At 41.1% G+C, this 22,399-nt stretch overlaps 1 protein-coding gene across 2 annotated transcripts in view; it reads left to right on the top strand.

Moving 5' to 3' along the window:
• LOC140997794 (RNA-binding motif, single-stranded-interacting protein 2-like) overlaps positions 1-22,399 on the top strand; it is a 32,451-nt gene that overhangs the window by 4,302 nt on the left and 5,750 nt on the right. Inside the window, exons 2-13 of one of the 2 annotated variants that reach the window (XM_073467826.1) lie at positions 7,516-7,679; positions 13,297-13,355; positions 13,805-13,896; positions 17,717-17,874; positions 17,985-18,064; positions 18,175-18,284; positions 18,484-18,527; positions 18,736-18,829; positions 18,944-18,994; positions 19,417-19,527; positions 19,692-19,769; positions 21,887-21,974. In XM_073467826.1, coding sequence (XP_073323927.1) covers positions 7,516-7,679; positions 13,297-13,355; positions 13,805-13,896; positions 17,717-17,874; positions 17,985-18,064; positions 18,175-18,284; positions 18,484-18,527; positions 18,736-18,829; positions 18,944-18,994; positions 19,417-19,527; positions 19,692-19,769; positions 21,887-21,967 — 1,122 coding nt within the window. In that variant the 3' untranslated portion in view covers positions 21,968-21,974. The remainder of the gene's footprint in view (positions 1-7,515; positions 7,680-13,296; positions 13,356-13,804; positions 13,897-17,716; positions 17,875-17,984; positions 18,065-18,174; positions 18,285-18,483; positions 18,528-18,735; positions 18,830-18,943; positions 18,995-19,416; positions 19,528-19,691; positions 19,770-21,886; positions 21,975-22,399) is intronic. The other variant, XM_073467827.1, reaches the window with a different exon arrangement.

A 22,399-nucleotide genomic window follows, 5' to 3' on the forward strand; every position in this document is an offset into this window, starting at 1 on the left:
TCTTACAGTTTGAATTATATACTTGATAAATGTGAGGTATAAGCATATATTCTATTATTTTCTCCTTTGATTTAGAACCACTGTACAATTTTTCAAATGACTGTGCGACAAATTTCAAACCTTTTTTCCAAACAACAGACGTTTGTTAAAAAGCTCACACATACAAACAAAAAAGACATTCAGGAAAGAAAGATTTTGGCCCTGTGACATAGAGTCGTAAAAAAAAAATGCCACACACACTTTGATCTTTGAATCAACAGGCGCATTCAACAACAGTCTGGTTGGTAAAGCAGTTTCATCATGTGGCTTATTAACCTTAATTTGGATTTTGTTTGCAACTGGCCAACCAAACAACAACAACAACAACAATCCAGAAATATTTATCACAATAATTATATGTTATGTTTATTATAGATTATTTATATAAAGTATATAATAGCTGTATGTTATGATATACAGTATGTTACAATAAAAAGCTCCCTTAAAAGTGAATAATAGATAAAAACCTGAGTAATTTCAGATTACCCCAGATCATGACTACATAAAATAATGGATTCATATAATAACTATAACAGTTGACCTCCACAGTTTGTAAAATGCGATTGGGTACAACATGGACAATTTGTGTTTAGTTTGCCTGCTTTGATTAATCAAATATTACTCTGCTAAAATGTCCAATCACAAGGGTTTGTTTGGAGCATGCAGTAATTTCTCACTCTCCTCTGAACACCGGAGGTAAGAGCATTTTAACAGCACAAGCGAACAGCAGTGACATTGCATTTATTAATAAATCCTTTTATGTGTGAGAAAGAAAAATAACTTCGACTATCAGTTGTGAAGATAATTTTAGCCAAAACATTGTTGACCTGTGCGTGAATGTGTGGAAAACCTGTCAGGAACACACAAATAATGCAGTGACAGTGAATACAGATGTGGAGTTATAGTTAATCAGCAGTCACCCACATGTGATGTCACTGTTATGCACCAATATGATGTCCCTGCCATAAATCTCTAATACAATTTCAATTTCACCAAACAGTGGTCCTATGCCACTTCTTAGTTTCTGTTTTATTTTTGTCTTTATTTGTGGTGTAACAGTTGTTATTTATAGCAACTTTCAAAAATAAGTGGCATTCAATTTCACCTGATTAAAAACCCAGGATCATCATAAGGAAATTAAGTGAATTTAAATGAGTGGTGGCACAATAACTGGCAATATATATCCCGTTTTTTGTCTGACCATGTTGTTTAAATACAGTATTACCAATATATGTTTCCATAAATATGTAATTTTAGTGAGCCACTGTCTCATCTCAGAAGTCATCAGTCATGTCAGATGCCAGGCTCAAGTGGCCTTCAATTGCATCAGCAAGGGGATTTTTCCAAACAACTCCTCATTGTGTCTGTTTTACCCTGCAGCAACTGTGTAACTCTGACCAGAAAAACTAAATGTTCAATAAGATTTATTACTGAGGCAAAGGTCTGTCGAATTCAAGCCTGTGCAAGTGCATTTTCACACTGACATGAACTGAAACTAAACCAATGTCTGGGAGGTAGAGAATCAATCCAAACGCATACAATATGTATGTATTTCAGAGGGGCACCATGCCGTTTTGGAGTAGAAATTCAAACTCAGCTTTTTAATATTTACAACATTAATGAGGTTATAATACAAACTCAGAAATATTATTTTATTTTATACTGGAAAACACTGAATCATGTCAAATTAGCTTTTAAATGCATATTTTCAACAACTCAACAACACATTACATTCACCAGTTATTGCTGTGAACTGGGTTACTTTTGTGTGTTCTGCTGCAGTGAGTCTATCCTCACTGAACTCTCCTGTACAGCCACCTTTGTCCTTCTGGCCCTCCGCCAGGTATATGTTTATCTATCTCTTTGTTTAATGTGTCAGATGTTTTGGATTGCTCCCCAACCTCAGTGCCAAGCGCATGAAGCAGCCAAGGTGAACAGGTAGAGTGGGAGACAGAGTCCTTGGAGAAAGCACAGCTGTCAGAAATACGACGCCAAGTGCTGCAGTGATGCCAGACACTCGGTGTGCCTCACATTTTGTTAGATCTCTGGCTGAGCTGAGGGCCAGTGTTTGCAGGTATCTGTTTCCAAGCTCCCCCAGCTCCAGCCACCTGACCCGGCTTGAAAGCCGTGCATGTATGCGCGTTTGCGTCAAGCTGTGATCGACAACATTAAGAGGGAGACGGTTTGGAGATTAATAGGGGCGTATGAGTAGACAGAGGAAGGAGGAGGGTTAGAGACAGAGAGGAAGGAGGGTTCAGGTACGAGTCTGGACGTGAGTTTGATGTCGCTGTCACTTGGTTGGAATGCAGAGCTCTTCGTTCAAATGGCCGTGTGATAAGATCAGGAGCAGACACAGAGGATTTCCTGCATGCCACAATACTGCAGTTACCGCTTTACGAAACACAGTCCTCACCTAACCCTCGACTGATATATAAAGACTAATTTACATTTTTCCATAGATATCTGATATTCTCATCAAGGTTACTTTCACTTTCTCTGTGTGGCCTTGTTGATGAGACAGAGAATTTGTTTGGTATAGTATGGCAACTTAATCTGCAGATTATTGTAACAATGAATCGATTAATTGCGTAGTCTAAAAAATATCAATGAAATGTGAAAAATGACCAAAATTTTGTCTTCGGGTTGCTTCTTTTGTCCAACCAACAATCCACAACCCAAAGACTCTTAATTTACTATCATAAATGACCAACAATTGCAACAAATCCTCACATTTCAGAAGCTAGAACCATCAAATGTTTACTAAAACGATTAATCTATTAACAAAATAATTGGCATTTAGTTTTCTTTTAATTCTCTAATCCATAAATTGACTTATCGTTGCAGCTTCACGTTGGCAAACAGGAAATAATTTGGAATCAAATATCCTCCAAGATGTTTTTTGATGCCTCAGAAGTGCAGTGAGTAAACAGAAGATCTCTTCCCATGTGACTTATTGTCCTTGTTGGTCCCGAAGTGGAGCTGGTGCAAAGCGGCATCTCAGCAGCGTAACTCTATACAAGCTGGAAGCTACGTCCTCATTCAGCCAGGCTATAAATCTGTGTGTTAGCATGTAAGTCAGTCAGACAGTCATGTCTCTTTCCTGCCTGAGGAGAAGACAGGCGCTCTGGTGGGGATCAGGCAGGCAGGAAAGTCACGGCAAGGCGGGCGGACCCCCAACAGCCAGGAAATCCGTGGAATTCTGTGGGTCAAACTGGGGTCGACTGGAGAAGCCCCACAGGCAGAGACAGAGATAAAAACAGCGGCGGAGGGACACTAAAAAGAGCGCTCGACATCTGCATAGAAGCAAAGAGATACAATAGCCAGTGTGTAAAGTGGTCTTATGATTATTTTAATCTCAACATAAAATAAAAATGTAAATTTTTTATGTTTTGAGAGATGAAAGTCCGTCAACAACGTGCAGTATTTGAGAGAGACACTTCCTGACCGCTTCAGACTATCGATGTAAGTTTACATCAAGGTGGAGGAAATGGTTTTATTTATAGGATGTTCTCGATTTTTATCTTTAGTTTGGTTCTAAAAATATCCTGAGATATTTTTGAGCCTTTTGTTATGAATTTGAAGCTGTTCAGCAAAGGAGGACAAATGCCACACAGAAGTTGTTTCTACCCGAATTTCACAAGTCGTCAGAATTGTGCAAGACTGCTCAGACAGCCCAGATTGATTAGCAGTGATTTAATTTATAACATTTAAGCATGAAACTGTTTCTGTTGGGAGCTTTGTGTGTGTTGTCCTGAAGTCTCATCAAAAACCCATTTATAACTTTCTGAGGATCAAGTTTCAATTGCCCTGAGGGTCACATCAGTGGTAGGAAAAACCTGACTGTAATGCTTGTACTATTTATCAAGATTAGAAAGTCCTTAATTAACTGTCATTAGAACATACAATTAATGGAACTGCTCAGGTTTTATTACTTCTAAAAGTTGTCTAGAGCATTTATCAGAGCCACTGTTTCGTTGACTATCTTTATGCCACTGTAACTTGAATCTCTTTGGGTTTTGGACTGTTGTTCAGACCAAACACACAACTTGAAGACATCACCTTGGGTCCACAATTTTCCCAGAGGTTCTAGCAATCTATGATTGGACACATGATTTATTTACTTCTAAGCTCTTGTTGCTGTTTCAGCATCTGCTGATCAACTAATCTAAAAAAGAAAATGGCAGAAAGTGGTGTTTCAGTAAAAATCTTCTTCAGCAAACATGCAGATCAAGTGTAAAATTACATTGAATTAGCCTTGAAATTTGATGAGTTCAGTTTGTGATGATTATATTAGTATTTTATATTCTGCTGCGACCCACTTCTTTGGCAGTAGGTTACAAATCGTCACCTGTGATAACTTAATTTGTGGACAGTGGACAGAGCGAGCACAAACTGAACCATATAGAATTTGAATCTAAAGCTTAAAAGTTGAAAGTCGTTTTGTACTCGTCCAGTGTAATGAAGGCACCTACAATTTTATGTGAGAGTAAGTGTTATGTACATATCTGAGCATTTCTTCTGCAATTTCTAAGAAATGAGAAGTAGCGGTAAAGTTTCCATAATAAGGGTCCAAAATAATTAAAGATCTCATGCAGCTCTTTTAGAGTTTTACAATCAAGCATGCTATGTTGGTGTACACATTACCTGTGTATGTGCCTGTGTGTTGTTGTAGTTGTACTGGTGATTTAAGGGGTTTTGTTGCAATGATTTGCGGTCTGGAGCTTGATTTGGGACGTGGCACTCTGTTTAAGACTGTGAATGAGATTATACGTCTCTGCTGTCGGGTTCTTTCATTCACAAATTAGCTGCAACCAAAAAAGGTATTCATCATGAACTACACCGTAACGAGATGAGTAAACCTCGACTGTACATTCAGGCTCGTGCTGCATTTGTTTGTTTTTGAATGGCTCGGATAATGATAAAAGAACGAATGTTTTTTAAAAATAAATGGTGTTTTGTTTGTTATTCAGTTTTACACAGGGTATTGAGATAGTAAAAGAAACATTTATAATGTAATGCAGCTGTGCAACAAACACTGTCTTGAAGAAACTTGTTATAGAATACTGACAGTCGTAAAGATGAAGATTTTTTTAAGGCTGCAAAATTTCCATCTGGATTTTTTCTCATTTAAAGCAAGAACAACAACGTGAACTTGATGTCGTCCAAGTAGCCTAATCGTTAAAGATAGCGGATTTGATTTTTAGCAAATAAAGACAAAAATACCTAATATAATATACATACTTATAATATTAAATAAGAATTAATAATACTTAAATTTTGCTATACATGACCATGAGCGTAACTGGAAATGTCTTGAATTTCAGGCCTGTGTGTGTACTTCCTGCCTCTTACGCCTTTTGACTCGTGGACTGTGTAAATATCCCTGGAATGAACGAGATGAAAAGAAAGAACACACCCGCCTCTTTTCTTTGTTTTACTTTGAGCAGGTCAAGTCCCCATCTCGCCCAACATGAAGCAAACTTTTCAGGTTTCCTCAGCGGCAGAGGAAGACAGGATTATCTTTAGAGAACTGAGCCCGTTGCTGAAGCGGCTGCCGTGCTGCTGGCAAAACAGAGGTCAGAGGGGCTGTCTGAGAGGGGCTCCATGCCTTATGGATGGTGCCTAATTAGCGGGATTGGTCGATGTTGCTGGTGGTCCTGGTGTGACCGTTGCTTCCTGCTGGGCTTTTCCTAAACACCACCAGTCTGATCAGTGACCCTCTCCACTCTCCTCGAATTAACCCATTGTCCTCTTGTCACCTCTCAAAAATGAGACTCCCCCACTACACGGCTCTGAGCTCCGGCAGAAAGCGTATCTGTTCTTACTCCTTCACACGCAACACTGAATTAAAACATTTGGCTGTGAGATGTGATATAAGTCATTTATTTTACAGCAAACAGGCACAACATTTGCCCGTTCTGGAGGGCCTGGTCGGCACTTGAGTGTTGCTATTTATTGCCTGAGTCTTTTTTGGAAACCAGCCAGGAGATCTATTCCTAGAAAGAGAGATGTCTATTTTTTTTTGTTCTTGACAGGCAAAGTGATAATGAAACCGCATTTATCCCAATAAAAATATTCCACTGGATGGTTACACAATCTTTTGTTTGATTTCTCCAGGGAGGGCCACAATCCCATAGTGAGATGATGCACTGGTTGTTGTGCAATGGTGTTTCATGTTCCCGGTGGTGAGTCATCAACGAGTTGACTGCTGAAGTTTATGACTAGTGCTCACCGGCAAAGATTAATGAAATGAAACAAGCCAACATGAGAACAGAGAAGTAAGTTGAGTTGTGGTTGAGGTGGACGTCAGATCATTGCACATGGCCACAACATGAGTATGTTACCATGTATTGTGATGCAGTAATGAGCTCCTGCTGTGCTGTTGTTACTCATTCTTTGAATTCTCCCTGTTTCTGCTTTGTTTTGATAAATGGACTTTGTCTGTAATGTGGACTGAGCTGAACCCAGCTTTCGCCTCATGCTACTCGGGATCTTGTTAACTGTTAACCCTAGATGCCGCTTTAGAGAAAAGTGTGTCTCAAGGACCGTGTTGAACCTGAGGCTTCAGGACGGATTGAAATGCAAGCTTGCGTGATTCATTTAGAAATATCTGCATTTTTAAGCAAGTGTGTAAAGAGAGGAAGAGCTAGAGTATAGATGGTAAATATGGTTTGATTATTTAATTCTGCATCATCACACTGACTAAATGTAAACTTTAGATCTTCAGAGCTTTGGTTTTGAAACGCACCACATGATTTTTTTGTGGTTCCAAAAGTAAAAAAGTAAGTTACCCAACATGGAGAAAGCATAAGAGGCCCCTTTTCCCTATATGGACAAGGCAGCCAAGAGGCCCCGCATTCCCCTCAGAAAGCAGTATTGTTGAGTGTTGACATGAGGCCTGTAAGATATCATTTTTCGCAGCTCCCACATAATCATCTGTCTCCTGCAGGATTACTCTCAACATCTCCTTTGAGTTTTTCACACTTTGAATGATCACTAAAATCAGTGTTCCTGTCCAGTGTTTTTCGGGTGTTTGAAAATATTAAGCATTTGGGCAATGTTGTGTTCTTCTGTTGTGTGTAAATGCTGCAACTGCTGATTGTTGTCATGATTAATCAGTTAGTCTATAATATGCAAAAAGAAATTGTGAAAAATGCTTAGCACGATTTCCCAGATCCCAAAGTGACGTCCTCAAATAACTTCTTTTGTTCAACCAACAGTCCAAAACCCAAAGACTCTTTATTTACTTAGATTTATACGTATTATTAATTTATTTACATAAATGGCAAAGAAAAACAGTTAATTCTTACATTTAAGCAGCTGGAACCAGAAAATAGTTGACATTTTTGCTCAAAAAACGACAACTATAAACTAGAAATGAGTTAATTGTCTTTCGTTCGACTTATCGATGAATAGACTTATTGTTGCAGCTCTGTTACACAGTTAGCTAATGTTGACGTTTCTTTTTTATCCCAGCAGGCCTATGTGTCCTCCGGCCATCAGATGGCGCCCCCCAGTCCCAACACAAACAGTAGTAGCAACAGCAGCGGGGGCGGGGAACAGCTGAGTAAAACTAACCTGTACATCCGCGGCCTCCATCCGGGGACCACGGATCAAGACCTGGTCAAGCTCTGCCAGCCGTGAGTGATTTACAAACTTTTTTTTCAACAGACATGTTTTATTATTCTGATTGCCTCTCAATAATGGCACTTCATGAGTCTCTTTTTTAAAGGAATAGTGTGCCTTTTTTTTCAGAAATATGCCTGTTCGCTTTCTTGCAGAGAGTCAGATAACGAAATGGATATCATGTTCTGTCTTGTTTGTTTAATCTGTTCACATACAGAACAGGGTTTTCATTAGAAAGAAATTGGTGCTGGTCCAAATGTCCTGGAAGATTTCAATGTCCCGGACAAATGGGAGAAATTCCGGAGAAATATTATCTGTGTTTTTGGAACAATTGATCGGCAGGTTATATAAAGAATGACACAATCATTTCTTTTCCACAGCATCAGCTGCATCCGTGACTGTAGACTGTATCTCAGAGTCATCGTTGTCATTGTCATTAGACCTGCTTGGTATCAGAAAATACTTGTTACGGTTTGTTTGTTTGGCCATATCTGATCTCTGTGACTCATCTCTGTTTGCTGTTTTACTGATAAGGCAGGTTATCCCATTGAATCTGAAAAATTTGCTTCATTCGTCACATAGGCTAGCCTACAGAGCCAGTCACGATGTTTGTTCATAATCGCTACTGGCTAGGAAAATCCCTGCCTCACGCACTGGCACACATACAATTTAATAGTCTTTTTTCATAATGTTATTTCAAAGTGTATACATCTATTTCATCTAAAATGCATGTATGATGCTTTAACAAACGTTAGGTTGGAGAACTGATTTACCTGTTGGGCCACAGACTACAGAAAATGACAGCTTGACTTTACCCAAATTAGCAGTAAATCTGAGACATCGCTGTTGTGTGGATATCAGTGAAATAAGCACAGAACTTCAGATAGGTCAGACCAGCCTGTTTAACTATATAACTTCAAACGTCACAGTTACAGCTGAAAATGACAGTCTCCGCAATGCAACTCAACCACCAGTTGTCAGTTTTTCTATTTTTAAAATAGAAGGGTGTGTGGAAATTTGATTTTAGCCTATTTTATTCTATTAAATATGTCAGAGTTGAAGTAATTACTGGATAACGGACACCCTGACACAGAAACGTAAAATGGACATGATTTATTGAAGTTTTACTTGCTCTAACAATTTCTTGACAAACTCCAAACAGCTCCTGGGTGTCATTAGACAACATAAAACTACAAATTATGTTTGTGTTACAGTACAGTTGCAAACTCAATATGTTGATGAACTACATCAGAGGTGGCAGAAGGCAGAATTTTTGCATTAAAGCGAGCACCGGGCCAACAGTTGTCCCTGCTTCCATTCTTTAAGTTAAACTAAACTAAGCTAATCAAGTCTTGGCTGCATATTTTCCAAAACGTCCAACTATTCCTGTAATCAGTTAGTTAAAAACAAGCTCCGAAACAGTTGACTACAAACTCCAAAGAATAATGTAACAACATTTTAATAATATGTAAGTTATGCAGGTATATAGGCCAAAGGTAAAATATTGCTCACTGTAAGTTATTATTCAATCAGACTACAGTCTGACTGTAGCTGGCAGTACATTCCAGTCCACCTTAACTGGAACATGTTTTCTTTAGATGGTTATCTTTGATGCTACATTGAAGAAAGAGTCCAGATAACATCTGCTCTGTCTGGAACGATGCTCTTCATCTGTTGGACACATGAAATTAAATTGTTTAAGGCCATAATTTGATGTTCAGAAAAAGGCAGGAAGGAAGGAAAAGTGGTTTGTGAATAAGGGTGCCGAATTACCACAACTAAGGTCAGTTTGATCAAATCCTGACAATCACAGGAACACAAAAAATTGTCAGGCAAATGGTCGAGCCTTAGAGGGAAGTAGGCTTAAGAAGGAACAAACGGGGGGAAAAGGAGGAGAGAAGGGGCCAGAGAAGGGTACAGCCTGTTGCCTCCTCATGTCCTGATCTAACCTCCCACTTTTTGTGTGGCTGAATTGGCTCAACAGCCGCGAACTAAGACTTAAACACCCCTAGTCAAACAGCCGAGCCTCTGTTACATGTTGGCGTTACACACACACAGACACACACACATACATACACAGATATAACCCAGTTAAAAAAAAGCACCCAAACTGGTTTTGGCTGCTGCAGGTCAGGGCTGTGCTGATGTCACAGATGCGATTTGTGAACTTTAGTCATGCATACGTCATTTCCACGGGTCATTCACAGTAACAACACGCCTCCCTGAACAAGCACTGGCCATAACTAATAAAACCAGACTTGCTAATACTAACACACAGCCTCTCCCTCAGTAATATGTGCATTTCATTCTCCATTTTATCCACTCTGACCCTGCAGCCTCCCTAATCCACAGAGCAAATTTACACGGCTCGTATCTGATAATCGTGTTAATATTTGAGTGCGGGTACACTGCACACACACACACACACACACACACACATACACACACACACACACACACACACACACACACACACAAACACACACACAGGACAATCAAAGAAAATCTGAAATCTGCGGTTGGTATGTGAAACACAGGGAGTCGGCAGTAAAAGCAGGGGATGGACAGAGAAGTCATTGTGGGGCGGTGGAGAGAGGACGGAGGTTTAGGGGTGGGTGGGAGGGCTGCACTTGAAGGGGAAACTTAAATGAGAGGGAAAAGAGTAGCATGGCCTGCTGGGAAAGAATGTCAGACATATATGGGTCAGCGCTGTCTTTTAAGTCCCTGTGGCCTCCACAGTGCGGTGGGCTGCTGCTCTGCTGCAGAGGGGCTGGAGGTAAGCACAGGGTCACACAGTCACTGCCTTCAGACCTTTGAACTCTGCTAGCATCTCTGTGAGGTAAAAACATGAAACACAGCTTTTGTTTTTCTTTGTCATGCTTCCAATGAAAACTCAGTGTTCAAATAGACTTTTTGAGTCACGAGAATCAGAGCCAGTGTGACTGTCACCATTACCAACAGAGACAAATCATAATTCGTTTAGTTTACGGTGATATGACATTTTTACTGTTGTGTCGAGGGCCGCAGCTAATGATTATTCTCGTTATCGATTAATCTGCTGATTATTTTAACAATTCATTCATTCATCATTTAGTCTTTGTACGTGCCAAAATATTACGAAAAATCCCAGTTTCCCAGAGCTCGAAGTGACGTCTTCAAATTGCTTCTTTTGCTCAACAGTCCCAAACCCAAAGACTCTTCATTTACCATCATGAATGACAAAGAAAAGCAGCAAATCCTCACATTTAAGAAGCTGGAACCAGAAAATGATTGACAATTCTGCTTTATCATCAAAGTAGATGACAATGAATTTAGTTTGAATCGACTATTGTTGCAGCCCTTATTGTTTTATATAACTCAAGACATTATATATATGCCAGAATGCCTGTAATTTTGGTTTTGACAACATATTTTAAACCATTTGTAAAGATACTTTCTTCCACCAAGGTGGTTATGTTTTTGCCCGTGTCCATTTGTTTGTTTGTTGGTTGGTTTGTCAGCAGGATTACACAAAAACTACTGAAGTATGTTTTATTTGATATTGGGTTAGACTTGATTGAATTAAAAGGGGACTGTTTGGCCTTGGCGGAGGTAGTTTGCATTCTATTGAGTGCCATTCTAGTTTAAATACTGAATGATTAAGAAAATAAGAAAGAATAAACTATAAGTAATGACACATAAAAAACAGTAATACACATACACATATTCTTCAAAAAGATTCTTCAATCATACTGAGCTTGTAGAAACCAAACATTTGTCTGTGCTCTGTATAGGTTTCTTCCTATCAGACTAAATTTAGAAATAGGCCTCGAAGGAACTGTCTGTAAAAGGGAAGAAAGCGGCTTAAAAATTTGTCTCATAGTTCTGCATGTGTGTGTGTGTAGTACAGGGTCGTCCAAAAAGTGCTTTCTGAGCTTAATCTCAGTGAAAAGACATTGTTCCTGAAACTTCTAGCGAGTGAAACCAGTGCAGTTGTGCAAGTCAGTTTCACTTAATTCATGCCTAATGTAAGTTCAGAGGAACTTCCTTCATATGGTTAAACCATTGAGCCCCACACGTGTGTTTTCTACAAATGTTTGGACATTTTAAACCGTTTTGAAAGTGTGTTAAACAACAGATTGACTGTGAAAATGTCTCCACATTTGTTCTCTGAGAACCCCAGAGATGTAGCTAAAAGAAATGTCACATTTCAGCAGGACTTGAATGGGTTAAATGATATCAAGCTTCTCTAGATATATATATATATATATATTAATGCCTAATGACCACTTTGCAGCTGCTAGATGACAGTAAGAAACTATAAACATAGCCTATGCAAAGGTCATCTGGCTATTTGGCAATGGATGATGAATCATTAATGTCTGCAGTGAGGAAGCTTCCCTCATAATGTCTCTATTCTTCATGTCATAGCTAACAATTATCAAGATCAGTGGCTGCTGCATGCATTTTAGCAACATAATGTGAATTTTACTGTGAGAGATAAATGCACACATCCAGTTGGATATAAAGCTTACTCAAATCTGAATCTGCTACCGTGCTTGTGTTTTCTAAAAAAGATTCATGGCCTTAATATGTGTGTGCTGTTTGAAAACACGAAGGAGATGAGGTCACAGCATTTTTGCATGAATACTTCTCTGGTGTCAGTAATCTGTGCCATGACCGTCTAGTCAGATCTGAGTCATTTGGGCAAATGTCCACTGCAACTAGGTGGGAGCGTAGGACCCAGCGGCACTCTGCAATGTGAGGGTGGAAAAACAGAGAGAGGGAGAGGGACGTGGTGGGAAGGAAGGCGAACCGGAGGGGTGAAGCATCAGGTTACAGTGTACATTCCGCCCAGACGCCATGTCGCCCAAACAGACGAACACCAGCCTCCCTCACTGGCTAAATTCACCAGACAAGGGCAGGTCTATTATACTGTAGTGCTGATGCACCGTCTTATAACGCTGCATTCCATTAGTCTCCACATCTTATATAACACTTTCACTGCTTTAAAGGTGAATTTCATACTGTGAATGCTTTATGATACTGCGTCAGTGCATTAATTGATTCTCCTCTTTGATTGTCCTTTGTTATTATTTCTTTTGACAAGTGACATTACAGGTCAGGACACTAGCTTATGTTTCATACACTCTTCTGTGTGTGGATTAAACAAACAGAGAGTCCCTTTGAAAGACAATATTTCTATTTGTGAGCCAGACATTAGCTACTGACAACACCTTAAAGCCGTATTTGAACCAAAAATACTCGATAGTGGAGCTGTATTTAGTCGAGAGGTGTGTGTTTGTGTGTGTGTGTGTGTGTGTGTGTGGTAAAGACGGGCCTGGAACAAATTGTTTCTGGCCCCGGGGTGCTGTCTCCTGTCTGTCGAGAACAACGCTAAGGAGCAGAGTTACTGTAACAGCCTCCACCAGCAGACAAAGACAGAAGGGTGGAGGCAGACCGTTTTCTGTGACACCTGATTGACACAACTGAATAAAGGACTACGTATTCATGTTTACACCTGCAGTCACGCAGCCTTAGGAAGTGTGATGGGATCGGTATGTACGTGGCAGGAGCAGCTTCCTCCCGTTGCCCCGCAGTCACCCCGTCTGTCATTCATGCCGTTTTCTGTGTTTGTCTTTGTCCCTGCAGGTATGGCAAGATTGTGTCGACCAAGGCCATCTTGGATAAAACCACCAACAAATGTAAAGGTGGGTTGTGTCGTTGTTGTTCATTATAATTTTTTTGTTATTTTCAACATTATGGCAAGTACGCTTTTTTGTTTTTGTGCTGAGAGTTAGACAAGAGGATCGGTGTCACTCTCATGCTTGTATACTAAATATGAAGCTACAGCTGGGAGATGGTTAGCTTAGCTTGGCCTAAAATCTGGAAACAGGTGGAAACAGCTAGCCTGTCTCTGTCGAAAAAGGTAGGAAATATCAACACAAAGCTCATAAATTAGCATGTTATATCTTATTTGTTTATATTGTAGAGGCCAGTCTGCTAAGTTAACCATCGCCTGGCTCTAGCTTCATATTCAACCCATAGATAAGATATGAGAGTGGTATTGATTTTCTTATCAAACTCTCAGCAGGGAAGTGCAGCACTTCCACCCTCATAACATCCCAGCCATTTTAATGCGTCTGTGTGTGTTTCACAGGGTATGGCTTCGTGGACTTCGACAGTCCAGCAGCAGCACAGAAAGCTGTCACGGCCCTGAAGTCCAGTGGGGTCCAGGCTCAGATGGCCAAAGTAAGAAATCAGCCAACTCTTGTTCATCTCTGTTGTATAACCACCAATCACCAGCTGGGTTTAACTCGTCTTGTTCCCCTTATGATCTCGTCTCGTCTTCTTTCTTGATCTCCAAAGAGCCACCTGTTAAACTTTGCCCACCAAGAGTTCTCCACAAACACACACACACACACACACACACACACACTCACCCTCTCTGTCATGAAAAAGGTAAACTGATTGGCAGCAAGTGTCCTGTTGGCAAAGGTTCAAGATAAACTCTGGTTTATAGGGAGGCGTACGTCTGTTAGACTTCATTGGCTGAACCTATGCCAGCAATGGACAGATGCAAGAGGCATAACTGCTCAAGCAGAATTACTCATCGCCTTTCCTTTCATCGTCTTTGTCTCCTCTTTCGTCGTCTCCCTCCTCGTCACCTTCTCTCTCTCTTCCCCCTCACGCCCTCGTCTCTGTGCTTGTGTATGTTGCTAACCTGCTCCTGTTGTAGCGCTTGTTCTGAGCTCTTTGTCCAAGTGTCTGCAGTCAAAGCAACTCTTGTCGGCCCATTAAGCTGATCCCTCCGGCTCTCAGGCTCCCCATTGAGGGAACCCAGGGGAGGGTGCCACTACACCCACTGTCAATGGGGCAGGCACAATGAGCTGGCATTGTCCATCGTCTGGGCCCAGGCCTGGGGCTGACACCAGCACTTAATACACTCCACCCCAGTGTCCCTGCCCCCCCACCCCCTCGTCCTGCACCCAAACACCCATTTTGCAATGTAACACCAGGGTCTCCCTCAGCCCAGCACTGGAAAACTGTAACAGATCTATGCTGCCAGTTGACCTGAACCAGTCCGGTGCAACTAAACCCGGAGTCTAACTTCACTGCACCTCCTCTGTGAGAGTGCCACACAATCCTGTGTATCTCAATACCCGGCAAGTGCAACTGGACACCAAGACTCGACTCACCCAGACAACATGTGCTCAGTCAGAGGTGTTGATAACCACTATAAAACCCTAAATATACACAGCCGCTCCAGAGTCAATGGGTTACCTCAGGTCAGCAGCAGCAGCCTAAAGTCAGTTTAATATCAAAGTCTTGTGGTGCAGTTTCACCTGTTTGCACCTTCACCATGGCTGCTGCAGAGTGTTGTTCACAAACAGAACGAGCCACACCTTGCACTCGCTGTCCTCAGAGTGCGCTCAGTCCCTGAACGGGCCGCCCAGGTCCCCAGGCTGCGGGCCCGGAGGAGCCACATGCGAAGGGGCAGGGGAACCATGGCAGGGTTAAAAATAGATCCCTTCTTACTTCCCAGCACCTCCCTGCTCATACTCAGACGTCAGCTCGCACGCGCTGCTCCCCACACACGCAGGCAAATCCGGCAGACACAAAGAGACACACCTCAACAGACATGGCTCACCTAGGGCCTGACACACACGCACACAAAAATTCACTGACGCCTCAGCAAATCCCATTCACATGTGTCTGGGCTTGGTCCAACAGCATTTTCATATCTACAGCAGGCTGAATATTTGTTTGACTATGAAATGGGATCGTGTGCGTGCTTGCTCAGGTAAAAGGTAAATAAAAGACTAAATTAAGCCTTGAACTACATTCGTCTGGTCTGCACTGTGCCACAGTGTTACATAATGGTTGCACCCAGAATGACGGCAATCACAGAAAATAGGTTAGCCCTTCGCCAGGTGGCTCACGACTGAGAACAGAGGCTACTCGTAATCTTCATTTGAGATAGCCATTGACACACTTAATACCATAAAAAAACACCATCAATCATTATTATCGAATCATAAAACTCACTGTACTACTAGCATCTGGATCCTGGCCATCCTCTCCTGTTTAAGGGGTCAGACTAGTGCAAATGATAAACCAATGAATTGTTTGACGTGCATCTGACAGTTTCTTTCATGCAACGTTGAAAAAAAAAAAAAAAAAATGTTATGCCATGATATAATATCAACGTTGCCTCTTCCTGGTTTTAAAGGCTGCATCACAGTAAAGTGACATAATGTTCTACTTGTTCCAATACTTGCCTTGACCCACTTAGTCATTTGTTTGATTTTGTCAAGATGTGTATCGTGTATCATAACATAGCTGAAAAATTTTGTGATATTATTTTATGGCCACATTGCGCAGTTCTAACAGATAGTAATAAATGTTTGGAAGAGAGGACATGAGATAAAATATATTTTGATGAAAGCGAAGAGGTTGTTAATCAGCAGGCGCTCATTCATCCTCTCTTCCTTCTTTGCTCTTTTTCTTTCCGTCCTTTCATTACCCAAATTACTCAAGACTCCCACTACTTCCTATCTTGTCAGTACAAAATATCAGCCTTTAAAGCTCTTCTCATTTTTCCCTCCCTCCCTCCGTTCTATCCTCTTCCTTCACTCTCTTGTTTTCCCTTCCCCTCTTTTTAGCCCTGCCTCTTTCCTCCCGGTTGCCAGGCTCCTGTTGCTCTCTGTACTCTTTAACTTCATGCCTGGCTTCCTGTCTGCTTCTGCACACTCACACAAGGTTTCATTTTCAAGCTAGTCCCGCAAAATAACTCTGTGAATAAACTCTCCTCTTTAAATGACTCGCAGCTATCAAGATCTCTTAATTAGACCACATTCCTCCAGAATGTGTGACTTAGTCTTTGCAGACAAATTCATATTTGTGTGTGTCGGTGTGTTTATGTGTGCATATGGACTTTTTAAAAGCAGGCAGCGTCAGTTGAGGCAATGACACATGCATGGGTGACAGATTATTCAGGGGTTTAGTGTTTTCATCGGGCACTAATTGCTAAAAAAACATTTAATCCGTATTGGGTCCTATTGCAAAAAGATGCTTGACATGCTGCATGGATATGATGAAGCAGTAATGTGCAAAGAGTGATGGCAGGTGTTGATGGAAAGACTGCCTACACAGGGGTTTCTGATGTGTGAAAAAGATCTTGAAAGTGACAAGAACATTTTTCATTTGCATTTGCAAACATGTTTGAAAGTGTTGAAAATAAATCTTGTGCCTTTTTTTATTTTTTTATTTTACATTTAAGTTGAAGTACTTTGGACTCATTTCCTCCACCAGTGGGATATCTGAAAGCTGTGTAGAAGTAGCCAAGAATTCTTACAAAAGTTTCAGATGAGTGCAACTTTTGCACCAACACACATTGGTATTGCAATTAGGGATGCAGGATATTGGATTTGACTATGCAAACATGTTTATTTGGACATATTTTTTTCCCACCTAATCACAGAGAACATCAAGTCTCTCTGGTAGTGGATTTAACATATTACTATGCACATTCTTATTGGGATGACCCACTGGCAGATGTATACATACAATACTTTTTCAAAATGTACGAATCCACTGGGCAAAACAAGCAAATGACTTTAAGCTGATGCTGATATTTCATTTTAAAGGGGCTCTGTTGAAATTCTGCGTTGTACTGGAAGTAGGTTTGTAGTTCTTTAATAACGTTAGAGAGCTACTGTAGCTCTCTGTTAGTGGAGTGTTGAGAGGCACTGAGACGAGGCACTTGAGAACGTGCATAAAGTCACATCCTTTGGACTGTTGCGGAAAAAACCAAACTCAAGTCATTCACAAAGAAATCCACAGTCCAGCAGCGTTAACAACTTAAACAAACCATCCACAGTCTTTTACAGGCAACAGAGAGAGATGGGGAAGGTCTCATTTGTCACATCAGATTACAATCTGCTCACATATGGCCAAAAAGAAAGTGATTTAAAGCTTCAATTGGTCAATACTGCCGATATTGTGTATGCCTAGTTGCAATAAAACAAAAACGTATATGAATTGATTTTCATGTCTGTTAACTCCGCAGCAACAAGAACAGGACCCCACCAACCTCTACATCTCCAACCTGCCAGTATCTATGGATGAGCAGGAGCTTGAGAGCATGCTGAAGTCCTTTGGCCAGGTCATTTCCACACGTATCCTCCGAGATGCTAACGGGACCAGCCGCGGGGTGGGATTCGCCAGGTCAGACTGCAGCACCCTGACATGATTAGATGATGATTTGAGCACAATTTGTGTTTGAAATAAAAAGCAGTTATGGCTTAAAATGAAACTTGACTTTGACTGCATTTCAGGATGGAGTCCACAGAGAAGTGCGAGGCCATAATTCAGCATTTCAATGGCAAATTCATCAAGACTCCACCGGGAGTGCCTGGTGCGTGGAATGTTTTGTGTTCTAAGAACCTGATATTGTTGTTGTTGCCAGAGCTTCCCGCTGTGGTCACTGAATTCACTCTCCTGTCTGATGTGTTGCCTCTTCTTCAGTGCCCACAGAGCCCTTATTATGTAAGTTTGCAGACGGAGGTCAGAAGAAGAGGCAGAACCAGGGGAAGTACCTTCAGAATGGAAGGCCCTGGGCTAGAGACGGAGACGCGGTGAGTTGACTACTTCAACTCAACATTCCTTCTATGAACTTCCTGTACTCGTATGTTACAATTCTGGCCGGAAAGCGAAGCAAGAAAATGTTAAAAGTTTGGAATTTGTGCACTGTGTGCAAGCTGACTGTTTTAACACGGACTACAACGGTGTCTGTATGACCTCACTGGTTCTGAATCCTGTGTATTGTTTTCCCAGGGAGGAATGACGCTTGCGTATGACCCCACAGCCTTACAAAATGGGTGAGTGGTATGCATGAACTGACTGAAAACAGTCCCAACCCTTCAGGAAAATAAGCACAGTGCTCAAAATCTAGTAACGTGCTGCCCTCTGCTGGGCATCGAAGGAACACAGAAATGATGTTGACATAGTTGGAGACATACTGCAGATTGTTGACATGGTGTGTCTGTCTTCATGTTTACTTCCCGCTTTGCTCTGTCTTTTCTCCAGCTTCTACTCCTCACCCTACAGTCTGGCTCCAAACCGGATGATCGCCCAGACTTCTCTCTCGCCCTACATGCATTCACCCGTCTCATCCTACCAGGTGGGATTGTATTTATGACTCACATGAATTGAATTTAGAGCCGTACTGATTTGCCAACTGCCTTAATGTCAGTACTTCATTTTTCATTTTTATGATGTGTTTCCTGATCTACAGGTACACAGCCCGTCCTGGATGCACCATCAGTCATACCTCATGCAGCCAGCTGTGAGTATCCACCACCTTCTCCCCCCCTCATGTAACACCACATTTACACTCAGCCACTGAATGTGCTTTGGCTTGAATTTGGTAGCTACCTGTCAGCAAAAAAGTGAAATATAAACGCAACTATGAGATATTGTGGGATGAACTCTGGCCAACAGATGTTAATCAGCATCATTGTCTACAGCTTAAATGTAGTTTGTGACATATTTGTGTATGTTTGACTAACCCTGTTAATCATATGATGATGACACAGTCTGCTCTGATAATCACGTGATAGTTTTCGTGGGAGGAATCAGGTTTGTCAAGAGAGAACGTGGTTTCGGGTGCAGCGTTTGTCAGCTATAGTTTCAGGAACTTAAAAACTGTAAACACATTAGAGACTCAGACTTTGGAATGTATGTGTGTGTGTTTCTATGCATTCACAGGGTACAGTTCTTACCCCAACTATGGATCACGCCATGTCCATCCAGCCAACGTCCATGATGGGACCTCTCACCCAGCAGCTAAGCCATCTGTCCCTGGGCAGCACGGGCACAGTCAGTACCAATCACGCACGCACATCACTCTCTCTCAGACACATACACACACACATGATGCATCCGGCAAAAAGTCCGTAGCTAACTGTCCTGGGTTTCACAAGGTCAACTATTCATGTCAGATACTACACACGCTCTGTGTTTCCTCTCTGCCTTCCCTACAGTATATTCCGGCCAACTCAACTATGCAGGGGACCTACATCCCCCAGTACACCCCAGTGCCTCCCTCCAGTGTCCAAGAGGTATGAAGCTAGCCTCAACCTCAGCTGCTTACATTTAATATTGCCATGAAGTGGATGACTAATAATTAAAGCTCTCGTAGGGACGTATTTACTAAAACTGGGTCATATTCGTATGTATTTTAAGGAGTGGAAGAGTTAATGCACAAAAGAAGGGGAGATGATAATTCAAAGTGACTGAGCTGGACAGTGTCCATGTGCCCTGAAGGTGTGTGTATGTGTGTGTAGTATTGTACGACAGGTAGAAGCAAGCATATTGTCTTTGATTACTTCAGTTCTATTCTATAAATACAAAAACAAAGCATCTCAGATTTCATGGTAGTTCAGGCAGTATTGATTCATGTGCTAATTTAGAAAGATGAAACAGAAACACAGGAGGAGAAGCAGAAACGTGATAGGACAGACTGTCTTGTATTGTTTTGTCTTTGAGTCAGTTCTCTGGTTTCAATGCATCTTTAGTCATTACGTCACTGAAATTCCTTGAGGTTTTGAGGTTTTAGCTGTTTTAATCTAAAAGTTCAGTTAATTCAGTTTTCAGTAAAAATGTCTAATATGGGACCGCATGAGAGCTGTGCTTCAGAGCTGAAAGATATGAAATGTTAATCAAATCTTTCTCACTGGCACAGTTAAATCCTGATAAGCTGATGAGGCAGAGTAGGGTTACATTAGCAGTCTACTTTTTATTCTTGAATTATTTGAATTTGCTTGTTACTTTACTGTAATATGAGGCATGACAGTGCTCTAAGAAAACACTCGATGCTAAAAAAGTTTTTCACTACAAACATTTACGTTGTGGTTTAGTGTCTTTCTCACTGTCTCACTGAATAATTAATAGCAACACTTTATTACTTAATAAATGTATTTATATATACTACTTATATTTCCCCATGTAATCCTCTTTCAGCACTGTATGCTGTTGAAACACACAGTATGGGTCTACAATAGCTCCTCCATTATTCTACTTCAGGGGCCTTTGCTACTCATGAATGAGAGTCAGAATGACTTTATGAAGACTTTTGGCACACACTCCACAGTGTTTGAAACACATTCTGGCACAGCGCTCTGCAGGGGGCCGTCTGAGCCTGCGGGGAGTCTTGAATCATTTATTGGAAGGTGGAGCTCAATGACAGCAGTGGGAGCCTGCAGGATGAGCAAGACAGCGAATGAGAAAAAAAATGGCAGGTTTATGAATGGGGAGAGGCACAGTCGTCAGGCGGGAACCCAGGCTGTGGTTGGACAGATAAGATCAAGTATGAGGTCGGAGAGGAGAGAGAGAAGTAGAGAGAAGGGTGTGGAGGTAGAAGTCAACTTCAGACACTCTTCAAAGGGTAACTCCGACATTTCTTAGACCTGCGCCCCCTCGGTTTTTTGTTGTTGTTGTTTTGCACAGTATTGTATGTAAATGACTCATAGGTCAGGGTGGGCGATCTGGCCAAAAACTGGCCAATATCACAATCTATTCAATCGTGATATAAATTGCAGTTTCTTTTCTCAATATTGAAATGCCATGTAGACTACAGCTAGACTTGCAAAAGCCTTTCGAGATAGTTAAAGAGATAGTTTGGATCTGACCAAACCCTTCAAAAGTTAAACAATAGTAGAACAAGCTAATCTTTCGTGGCAGCGGTGGACCAGCAACTCCTGTGTTCTGCAAGGTAAAATTACTGTTTCTGTCAGTGGAGTCTGGTAGCTTTGAACGGAGTGGTATAATAGCTGTTTTTGATTAAACCAAAGTGATTTTGCTATTCTGTAGGGATCCTTTCCATAATGCGGTCAGACAGAATAACAATCTCAGCTCTCAGTCTCAGAAAATGTTGTACCTATTAGTCATTTACGCACCAAACTAAGGCCCAGGTTTAAATAAACACAGAATTACCATTTAAATTGTAGTACAAGATAAATGTTGAGCATGCCTCTTAGTAAATACGTCCTGTAGTGTGCACTGGCTTTTGGTTAAAATCTGACTGTTCTTTGCTTCATCCACTCAAAGATATTGACCTTGACTTGGTGGGGAGGGCAGTGGGAAAATTCTTCTTTTTCTTCTGTGTCCTTAAAAAAATCTGTTTCATTGACGCACATTGTCATTTATAGTCTTTGAACAACCTGTCCTCTTTTTCCAGGAGAACGGGGGTCAACAGCAACAGGTTGCAATGGAGACTCCCGCAGAACACACAAACTACTCTTACCAACACACCAAGTGAAACTAAGGTAAGACAGAGAGAGTTTCTCTGCCCCATCCTACAAATTACGAAGGACATTGGCTGATTTTTTTTTTTTAGTCGTTAAGCTTGACTGACATGTAGAAATGGTGCAAAATTCATAATAATATTTAAATCAAACAGCCTAGACATGTTTTACTCAACAAATCAGCATACACACTGGTCCATTTAGAAACTTGAAGGACTCAGACAGATGAGACTTACACTATTAATGTTACATTCCTGTGCTATTGTGGTGGAAAATCAAGATAACGTAACTTTAAACTAAACCTGTTAATTTAATTACAGAAATTAACTAATTTTAGTTCAAATTCATTTGGTTATAAAAGTCTGTTCGGTACCGACCAGTGCAAATTGGAAAAGCTACAGTTTTTTCTTTCATGGTTATTTTTTACCATGATATTCAGACATGTT

The sequence above is a fragment of the Pagrus major genome, chromosome 6 (assembly GCF_040436345.1).
Source record: "Pagrus major chromosome 6, Pma_NU_1.0".
NCBI classification, from domain to species: domain Eukaryota; kingdom Metazoa; phylum Chordata; class Actinopteri; order Spariformes; family Sparidae; genus Pagrus; species Pagrus major.